Consider the following 10,348-nt stretch of genomic DNA (forward strand, 5'->3'; position numbering starts at 1 on the left):
CTGTGCCTGAACGACAAATTTAGGTAAATGTTGCGTTCACCATATTTTCAATAAACATTGCTTTGACCGCTTATTTTATGAATTTGCAGATTATAAGTACTTAGCTTGTATAGTACAATTCAATGGTAGACCCAACGGTAAGTGGGTCCCTGAGTCCGGGGCAAAGCACTAAACTGTTCAGACAGATGTGCCACTGCGTGTTGTATCGTTTACCTTACAACAATAAGACACAATTTGAATGGTATGTAATACAAATTACTACGTCATATCTGAATTACAAGAAATGCATGAACATTTACTCTCACCATAATATCAAGAAGACTTGATGTGAATCTCGATCTTTTTTCTTCAAAGAAATGTTATTTTATTATGGTCATTGTGGTGCATCTGTAACGGGTAAGTGGGTCACTGGACAAAATACCTAACTGCCCGACTGTATGTCCGCCACTGATACAATTCGTCTAAGTTTCATTCAGGGCTACCATAAATAATTCTTATCTTTGACGCTTATCGGGACACGCAGTTTTTTTGCTTTTTTCATTGTGATACATGTTTGCTGATATTTAATTGAATAAACTGCCCATAAAACGTTGTTTTTAATCAAATATTTGCACAGATTCTAATTGCCAATAATAAATTATGCTTAATCACTTATACCTACATTAATAATTGTTTTTACAGAGAACGTATATAGTCAGATCATGTCCTTCAAAACCTAGACTTAATTATAGTTTTAAGTCCATGGCTGAATATACCTAATTTTTTCATGCTTTTTGGTTGTGGCTGTTTGAAGTTCAAGTACGTTGAGACTAAATTTTCTAATCTTCATCGTATATAATTGGGTAAAGACACATTCAAGAACGAAGTCAGGAATTTCAAGTAGGAGTATTAATGACAGCTATATATAATACAAAATACAATCTCAGAGATTTTGGTCTATAAAATCTAAGAGGTGTGTCCTAGACCGACAAATCCGGCAAGTTCTTTGTGCGTGTGTGTCATGACGCTCTTAACTAAAGGTGACCATTCACCACCAGACTTCTACAAACTTCAATTAATAAATAATATGACATCATGAACAATCGAATGGACAGAATACCTAAAGCAAACAATAAGGAAAGTGCATGTCTCCTTTAGCAGAAATGTTTTTTCGTAATACATTCCTGCTTCGCGAACTTAATACGTATCGACGTGATTGATTTGGATTCGATATACTATGACACAATACCGAGGTAAAGGTAGTGAGTGGTTAATTTCATTAGAATGTTAATAGACGGTGTAATTACAATATTCCAGACAGCTGCTGCTATATCCTCAATGGTGTTTGATTAATATCGGTGATTTCATTGACCATCTGATGTCCATGACTTTGTTACACTTACTACTCGTATCATTCACTATTCCTTTATTCGGCCCAAAATGCCCTGGGCAAGGCCGAAGATTCGATTTGTTACTTAAAATTCAATTCAAAGGAAATAAGTTTGTTTAGGCAACTTTCTTGATGCAATTTGTTGGTCAATCTTAATCGTTGAGGTAAAGATTGATTCGTTGCAAATGTACGCACAAATGCGCAAGGAATTACATTTCATAGTTAATTGATTTTACCTCTTATTACTGGATTTAATAGGAGAAAATCGTTACTTTGCCCAATGCGAAAGAAAGAGCGGTGATATCAACTATTTGGACTAGAGTTTAAGAATTTTTCTGTTCAGATGAGAAAACGGCAACGCGGCACTCGGCAATTGTTTGAAAAATTATAGTCGAAAATCGGCATTTCAGGGCGATTTCCTTATAGTCGACGTTGTCAGATTGTGCAAAAAATTTGGAATTCTCTGGTAAAAGTGATGAACTTATTTAATTGCGAAACTTCTAAACAAATTCCCACATCATCATTTCGAACAAGTTGTGGGAATGTACATATAACAAAACACACTTATTACAACACGTAAAGTTGAAAGAAAAACATCGTGATGTTGCACATTGTCACATTATCGCGACCTGATTCCTTCAGTCTCAAGTTCTTCTATATGAAGAATTGGTCCCAGTTACAAAACTCTTCGCATAGGCTTTGCCTCGAAGTAAACGTAGCCGATTGTTATTGAACTTGATAGAGCTCAGTAAATTAAATCTGAAAGGATCAGAAACGGCCTTTTATAGAGGGGGCAGCTGAGATACTTTTATTTTTGACTAAACTCGTGTTTGTTGGAATTTAGTAACGATCGCCTGTGCGTTGAAGGTATCTGATTTGTGCTGTATTAACGTGTGGTGTTTGGTGTTATATAGTGCGCATATCTTGATAAAAATGTCGATGGTTAGTTACTTGAATTTAATCCATGATAATATATTGGCAGCGACGGATTATTAAATATTAACTTTTTAAAAATTAAATGAGAGCACTTTCATAGGAATGCTATCGCATTTCTCTTTTTCACTCTCAATGCCAATAACCGCAATTATTCAGTAGTCAGTGATGGCAGCATGAAATGCAGGTATTATGACTTATTGTTGCATCAGATTCTTACGCGTGCTGCAGAAGTGTGCCTCAACTTGAATACATTTGATACGTGCTTTTTCCTGAAGGGGTCTGCGTGCAACGATTGATTTAAAGATCCTCTTCCTGCAGATGTTGTTGATTGATTTTGAATACCATCAATTTCTAATAGTTCTGCAGACGTGTAAAACTAGCCAGTATTAACAGTATCATAACACGATTCATGGTCATCAAAAACCATGATTTTAAACATATACTAATTTGTCACGTAAGGAGTATATCTCAGTGGTAAATCTTATAGAAGATAAATTAACACAGGCAATAACGTTTTTGGTCCTGTTATATGTCGAAGGTTAAGTACTAGATATAATATTTAAGGCGATAAATGGTCTTGTGGGTTGCAACATTTTAGCTCACGTTTTGCGCCTTTCTCAGCTAAAGTAACTTAAATTCACAAAAAACTCGATTTATTACTATTTGCAAAGATAGTGAAAGTTCTATTATTTTAACCGTCTAACTAAATGTTTTTTTCTTATATTTGCAGACAAGCCGCAGTACTTTAACTATCGTCACCATTAGGTCAATTGCTTTATGGCTCTACTTTACAGGCTCCATTCGCACGCACCAGATCCTTCCACTGTTGCCTTTCCACCATCAACAAAATCACCTCCCAGCAGGCCATAATCAGGCAAGTTCAGCTTAACTAAACCTTCCTAAAAATTTCCATAAATATTATATTTAAAGGTGCAAACCGCGATAATCCATGACCAACAACAACCAACAACTCGTGCTATTTCAACAGCCAATAGGTTCCAATTATTGCATCCTGCGCTTCCGCCCCAAAACCGACAAGCGGACTTTCTTCCACCTTTCCTCTTGAATCCTCCTCTTTATACTGCAGTCCGCAACGCCCTAATTGGAGGAGGTGGAATGATACCCAGAGGAAGATTTTTTGCTCCCCCTTTAAACAACCTTTTCACCCCTAATACTGTTAAGCATCAAAGGCCTGAGAGTGAAGGGCAAGATGAGGAATATAGGTCAGTTTTTGGCGAGATTGCGGATTTGACAAAAATAAAATTTCTATTATCTTATTTAATAGAAAATTCCTGGAGGAGGAGGCAGAGGAGCTGGAAAAGGATCGGTATCACAATGATATTACGAGGGATTTTCCAGATTTTTCCCTTGACTCTATAGATTCTACCTCTTTTGAGCCCAACAAGAAGACATTCGTAAGAGTTAATATACAGGGGAAAGATTATAGCTATGCGGCTTAGTTTATCAACTTGAGGGTCAGTGCGCCAGATGAAGAGAGCGAAATTCGGTTTAATATTTGTAGAGATAAATAAATATTAATATTTAATTAAAAAATAAGTTATTAAGCTGAAACTGACATTGAAAATAACAAAAATTAAATAAATAAATGATAAAATTAAGAATAAAGTTACATAGCTTATTGCCATATGCTTACGGTGTATATTATAGATATTTTAATTATCATAATGAAGAGGTTTAATTTGTACCAAAGACAATAAAATACGTTCGTGCTCCTGTTTATTTTCTATATTTATTCCATTATAGTTTTTGCTTAATAGATTAAAAATTACCTCTAATTATAAAATCTATATTTTTACCGCTACAGCTCGTAGGATTGTTTTCTTGTTATTATGGTGACTGGAAAGCTCTATAAAGTCATCTTTTTCTTTAACTGTTCACATGACACATAATATCATGAATCGCGGCCCCTAATGGATTTTTCAATATAATACATATGAAGCGTATAGAAATTCCCTACAATTTCATCGGATCACTTTCATTTCTGGCAAGTTCATGCGCGCATATGTAAAGCACTTTAGGATTTTTTTCAAATTTCTCGCTCTTCGTATTTTGTAGGTACGGGATGATAAAGCGAATGACTCAGTCAGTATAAAAGTTGCACGAAATCTCCCAATAGGTTTATTTTCGGGAACTCACAGCCCCCGATATCTATCTCTAGCCTGTGCTTCGGTGCATTAAATCGTTTTTGGAAAAGAGCATTAAAAAAAACAACAAATTTCGGCTTTTGCACGCCACTGCTCCGATCGACCTGGAAAGCCCAAACATTCTTTTTAAACGGCCTTGAGCTCGAAATCGGTTGCGAGCAAAAAAGCCCAGTTTCACAAAAAGGTATATAATCCTCCTGTGGACGCGTTTGTACGGAAAGGCAAAAACCGATTTGTACAATTATTTGACCTCCCTATATTTCTTACAAACTAACTATAATCTTGTCATACACAAAATAATAATGGAATTAAAGTTTAAAATGCACAGAAAGGAACAAGAGGTGATAGATCATTTAACTGAATCGTTTAACACTTAAACCTATGAACATACAGGCGGTAAAGGTATAAAAATATATTAAATTTACAACAATAAGCGAATAAAACTTTGAAATAATATCAACAAGAAATTCATTCTCTCAAAACTTATTTTATGACATGGAACTGGATGGTGCCATTTCGAGCCACTACTTTCTGCAAAAGCTTATCGCCTAACTCCTTCGACACCTCATGCCAGACGCACTTTCCTATGATCGGCACCTCCTCCAGAGGAGATTTAAACGAAACCAGCAGAGTGAGAGCAGCCCCATCTTTCCCATCTCTTGGATCATGTTCCACCTAAAGCAAAATTAATATTGTTTTTTTCAGGACTTTCCTCGCACTCACAGATAGCAGCCCATGGGGTTTATGGGTAGGAACTTCAGCTCCAAAGAGGTCCACCATGAACCTCCTCAAAGTCGAATGGTAACTTTTGCTGGGGTTCACCTGGCAGGTGGGCAAATGCCACGAAGTGCGCTCGCTGAGCAGGATGTGTACCCTATTGGTTGCTTTCTTTTTTATCACTATCACCAGCCGAAGGAGTAGCTGAGAATAGGGTCTGAGGCAGGGCAGTTGGTCGGGGTGCCATGTGTGGTCTTTTGTTTTGCGGGCGTGATTGTAGGCCCTATAGAAAAATGTATGTAAATAGCACCTGCTTTAGGTATATAGGCCATAAAATGTAAACATAAAAAGGCCGAAATCGCTATTTACTCGGGCCAGAAATTTACAAGTTTTGGTGATAAGAAAAAACCAGTTTACTTTAAACGTTGAGTGCCACAGCTCCAAATGACAATGACAAATCTTATAAGTGAATATTCCTGCTCCTACGTAAGTACTCAACTATTTCCCATTTTGAAAGCACAACACGCAATTTTAGGCCGAATCTACGCCTTGGAGCGATTTAGACGAATACGCCGATAGTTTCAAGGAAGTAATCAAGCAAAGGGAGAAAATTAAAATCCCTTTTTTGCACACCTCTCCGCAGGTTTGTTGTTGTTAACCACATCTCATAAGTAGTCAGTACTATACGGCCGTTTCAGCTGGAATGCCGACCACGAATTGTAAAATATCTGAGAGAAAGGTGCATTGAACGAAAGTACAGCCACTGTAGTCTGCATCTTGCAGTATACCTTCTGGACACCTTCATGGATGGCCACAATGTCGTTCCTGGGAAAATATTGCTGGTAGCCAATGTGTGTTTGTTATTAGCTGGTAAAAGCCTTTTTAAAGAAACATAGACAAAGTTATATGTAATCATATGCCTCTTTAAGTAAAATTTGAGGAAAACACCCGTAATGTACCGAAAATTTCGGAATTAAACGCCTTAGTTCAAAACTGCTTTACTGTGGACGAGCACAAGCAACTGGAAATGAGAGTTTTGGAGTACTTTTGCTGGTACATTAAGTTTCCCACAGCTGCTCATTACACGCACTATTACATGAAAGCTGCTATAACTCAGCAGGACCTAACGCAGTGTTGTGAAGATTTCCGAGGCATCTTCTATAGAATTCACAGCGGAGCGTTGGAATATTTGCATCATGTCATTGACAGTGAGTATAAGAACCACCTTAAAGAACGTCAAAACGTTAATTCCATCAGACATTCACTACATGCAAGAGTTCAGGCCTTCAGAGATTGCTGCAGGAATTATAGCAATTAGTAGGGCGGAATGCGGGTTATCTCCATGGAGCCATAGACTCCACCAAGTAACTGACTATACGAGCGAAGATATCCGCGGCCCTTTCTACACTCTTCATATTAACAAGTAAAACAAGCAGAATATGATATTTGAAAGCAGTAATTTGGGGAAAACAAATTTTAGGTATAGTCAAACGGTTGACGCTTTGACGCTGTATCCCAGTTCAATTTGCACATTCAGGGAGAATTATTGTGGCAGCTGCGGTATACAGAGTTGTCCCAAATGTTCATTTTTAAGAAAGATTTGAACCACAGTAAAATTTATTTATTCAAATTAATTGCAAAATATATTGATTTACCTAGCTTTCTCAATCAATTCCACTATATCTGAAGCCCGCAGAGTGATATCCTCCAAATTGTTAATCCATTTTGCTTGTAGAGATTCCTTATCAGCTTGCGCGGGTGTTTTCAAAATGCCTCCAGATACTTCACCTGTGAGCACAAATCTACAAAGCAAAACTTAAAGCCAAGAATATCCTTTCTGAGCTTCGATATACCTTAGCCATACCCCTCCTGCACTCTCAACCATCAAGAGAGTAGTACAATCAATTTCCAATCCAGTTTCTTCTAGCACCTCCCTTTTACATGCTTCTATAACAGTTTCGCCTTTCTCCATTCTTCCAGCAGGCAAATACCTTTATGACAAACCAACAACAATATTCGTATAGTCGTTTGTTAATAGTTTTCCCATTGTAAATTTCTGCACATTGTATTATGAACTGTAGTAAAATTTTCTAATAGAAATTGGATACTTTGAGCATGTCAGGGTACATTTTGGAGCCAAAAACACCAAATTTATGCCAAATATTCTGTAGGCTTTATACTCAAGCTAATCTGGACTACAATTTCTCTCCTTCCAGGCAATATAAACTTTACTTACCATTTGCCTGCACATGATTGTTTTGCTTCTTGAATCATCAGTACCTCTCCTTGCTCATTTAAAATTACACATGCCACAATATAAGTTACAGTTTCGCCCACAGTAGGTTTGTAATTCGGATCAACATTAGGTTGAATGCCTTGGGATTCTAGGGCTTCATTTTGCTCCTCCAAAGAAAAGTCACAGATTTCAGCCTCCTCGCTGAATAGGGGCAGGCCTTTGAGGACTTTAATTAGATTCGATTCGACTGTGTCAGGCATATTTTTAAAGACTGTAAATTTTGTAATGCCGTTAGCGTAGATAACAATAAAAGAATGTTGAGAACTAGTGAATCCTGGGCCAATGCCTGGTGTACTGTTGCAATTAGTTTTCTTCTTACCGCATTGAAAGGCATATAATCTAGTGGTAAATGCTGCACTTGTGTGTGTGGTAATGCGTAATTAACATCAGCAGTAGCCTAAAGCGAATATTTTAAATTCCAAAGAGAAAATTTACCGTTTAATTTGTTTGACAACTAAAAAAATAATAACAAAAAAGTGGGGTTAGTTAGGTACGACAAAAACTACTGTTCTGTTTTTTTCTAATTGCCTGACTCAGACAAGGATAGACTATGAGAAGTGAGATATAACAACTAACAGTGACAACATCGCAAATGTGACGACAAACACAAATGATTAACGAGTTAAGCGACGTAATAAGATTATTATCAAATTCGGTGTTCTGTAATTTCAATTAATAAAAAAATGTCTAACGCTTCTGATAAGATATAATAATATATACTTAGTAAACTTTATTAAAAAATTATAAATTAGTACAGCATATCAAAACTTATATTACTAAAAACTTAGTCATTAAGAGGCACCAGCATTATCACACAGTCACAAGAGGAGCCATTTCCAGTTAATTAGTATTACTTGGCAAACTGCGCCCGTTAGTTTGTATTGAAACTAAAACTACAATTATTACAAAACATTTCATACATTATAATCATAAAAAAATCCCCAAGGATATTCGCATTAATACTTATACAACCTTTACTGGAAATCCCAGAACTTTAACGCAATAATATAAAAATACAATATACAATCAGTTTCTAAACAAATTATACTAGATAAAAACACGCTGGACGGCACTTTTACATCACTCTGATTTTAATCACTGAGATCTTATTTTAAACCTCTTGAGACTCAATGGTGGTATATTGCACTTTACGTGTAATAGCCTCAAACACAGGTGACAACTTATTTCGAACGCTATCTTTTTTGAGATACACATAGGCAGACGCTAAAGTTACTAAAATACATATCAATACTACCAGTAATACTGTCAAAGCTTTCGAAACACGGCCCTGTTTGGACTCTATGAGACTCTTCAAATTCACTATGTACCTTTGCCCATACTTGGCATTGATACACTTCAACTGGTCCTCATTTCTGATTTTGACTCTGGTATTTTGGCTCCAAAGGTATAAATTTCTAGCTGCAGCGTCGCATTTTAAGGGATTATTGCCAATTTCTAGTGTAAGTACTTCAGACCTTGAAGGTTCATTCTGCAGTTGATCAAAAAGGTCCAAATCTTTTTGAGTGAATTTCGTAATATTGTTGTACTCCAGATCCAAATATCGAAGCTTTTTTAAGCATAAAATTTTGAAATTTAGACTGGGGATCTTATTGTCACCTAAGTAGAGGTCATGTAAGTTTGGCAGGTCACAAAATACCTTCTCATCTTTCCAGCCTTTAATCTCATTCTGCTCCAAATGCAACTTATACAGTTTGGTTAGATTGCTATTCACAAAAATGTCATGTAAATCATCAGCTAGTTCCGAATCAGTATTATCAGCAAATGCATTTGTCAAATGCAATTCTTCCAGATTGAAAAAATTTGAAAATACTCGGGGATGGTGAAAATTTCTATCATCCTCTTCGGCAATGGAAATATTGTTATGATTCAATATAAGTCTTTGCACCTTAGTTACATGATGAAATGTTTTCCCTTTAATTTCTCGAATCCCATTATTGCTCATGTCAATAACTTGTAGTTCACTTAAATATGGGCTGTCCCCAAAAATGTTCATTGGCAACACATTTAAATGATTCCCTGTGAATATTAGAACATTTGTCTGTTCAGGCAATACCTGTAGCGCTTCAGTGGTGGTGAATCCTGTGTTAGTGCAGTTTACCACGAACTTTGATATTCGTTCAATGTATTGGTCTCCACAAATACATGGTTCTAGCAGCTTGTTAGCGCATCTATTTACTGAAGCCTGTACACACAGCAGAACTGGGAGTAGAGGCAGGAATTTGAGTAGTGAATTGTTCATTCTGGAAAATAAAAAAATACTGCAGGTGCAATGGAATAATGTTAAATTCATGCACTTGATTGAATGATTTCTCAACAATGAAGTGTAGGTTCGTAACGGGGTAATTCCAATAAAGGAAATCCCATAATGTGAAGGCCAAAGAAGCAACTGTGGCGTTAATGAGTGAAGGAATGATGAGATAAGATTTAGCTCCTGCTTACCTGATTGATAATATAGGTAGTTCTTTTGAACTAAAATTTTAGCAATTTATTTTTAAATGCATTGTCCTTATTTTGCTACTTAATAAGATCCTTAAACCTCTAGAGACAACAATTTCTTTATAAATTAAAACCAAACAACAATTAATAATAGAAACAACAGGTGTCAATAACAAACCTGGCAGATAGGAAAAATTTTGGATTACATTGATCAGCTGATTTCACAGGTGCTTATTTTCCCCTCTTTATTTATGTCCTTTGGTCTAACAGAGAGAAAAATAATCAATACAATTACTGTATAGTTGGTTGCATCACACATTTCTTTTTTAAGTATCATGTCAGTTTAATATCTTGTTTCAAGGAAATGGCGTCGCGATTTAAAACCTCGGACATTATAGTATCAATAAA

At 36.2% G+C, this 10,348-nt stretch overlaps 4 protein-coding genes across 5 annotated transcripts; 2 read left to right on the forward strand and 2 right to left on the reverse strand.

Annotated features, from left to right (window-relative positions):
* The first annotated feature begins 1,783 nt into the window (after positions 1 to 1,783).
* On the forward strand, positions 1,784 to 3,990 carry LOC136410415 (uncharacterized). The gene is made up of 4 exons (XM_066392567.1): positions 1,784 to 2,311; positions 3,036 to 3,179; positions 3,236 to 3,528; positions 3,591 to 3,990. Exons 1-4 carry the CDS (start codon positions 2,303 to 2,305, stop codon positions 3,763 to 3,765), a joined length of 621 nt encoding a protein of 206 aa, XP_066248664.1. The 5' UTR covers positions 1,784 to 2,302; the 3' UTR covers positions 3,766 to 3,990.
* A 724-nt stretch (positions 3,991 to 4,714) lies between these two features.
* LOC136410275 (8-oxo-dGDP phosphatase NUDT18) lies at positions 4,715 to 7,972 on the reverse strand. Its single transcript, XM_066392345.1, has 5 exons — positions 7,424 to 7,972; positions 7,041 to 7,178; positions 6,843 to 6,989; positions 5,194 to 5,470; positions 4,715 to 5,145 (listed from the first exon to the last, which is right to left on the reverse strand). The coding sequence occupies exons 1-5, from the start codon at positions 7,681 to 7,683 to the stop codon at positions 4,954 to 4,956; spliced, it is 1,014 nt and encodes a 337-aa protein (XP_066248442.1). The 5' UTR covers positions 7,684 to 7,972; the 3' UTR covers positions 4,715 to 4,953.
* CycJ (Cyclin J) lies at positions 5,467 to 6,847 on the forward strand. 2 transcript variants are annotated; one of them, XM_066392346.1, is made up of 6 exons: positions 5,467 to 5,673; positions 5,723 to 5,830; positions 5,886 to 6,057; positions 6,117 to 6,395; positions 6,445 to 6,610; positions 6,668 to 6,847. In XM_066392346.1, exons 1-6 carry the CDS (start codon positions 5,632 to 5,634, stop codon positions 6,789 to 6,791), a joined length of 891 nt encoding a protein of 296 aa, XP_066248443.1. In that variant the 5' UTR covers positions 5,467 to 5,631; the 3' UTR covers positions 6,792 to 6,847. The 2 variants fall into 2 exon arrangements, with proteins under 2 accessions (XP_066248443.1, XP_066248444.1); XM_066392347.1 differs by having other exon boundaries at positions 6,674 to 6,847.
* Positions 7,973 to 8,200: 228 nt separating the features above from the next.
* On the reverse strand, positions 8,201 to 10,127 carry LOC136410429 (leucine-rich repeat-containing protein 15). The gene is made up of 2 exons (XM_066392586.1): positions 9,944 to 10,127; positions 8,201 to 9,744 (listed from the first exon to the last, which is right to left on the reverse strand). Exon 2 carries the CDS (start codon positions 9,741 to 9,743, stop codon positions 8,595 to 8,597), a length of 1,149 nt encoding a protein of 382 aa, XP_066248683.1. The 5' UTR covers position 9,744; positions 9,944 to 10,127; the 3' UTR covers positions 8,201 to 8,594.
* Between the last annotated feature and the right edge of the window lie 221 nt (positions 10,128 to 10,348).

This window comes from Euwallacea similis, chromosome 8, assembly GCF_039881205.1.
Source record: "Euwallacea similis isolate ESF13 chromosome 8, ESF131.1, whole genome shotgun sequence".
NCBI lineage: Eukaryota > Metazoa > Arthropoda > Insecta > Coleoptera > Curculionidae > Euwallacea > Euwallacea similis.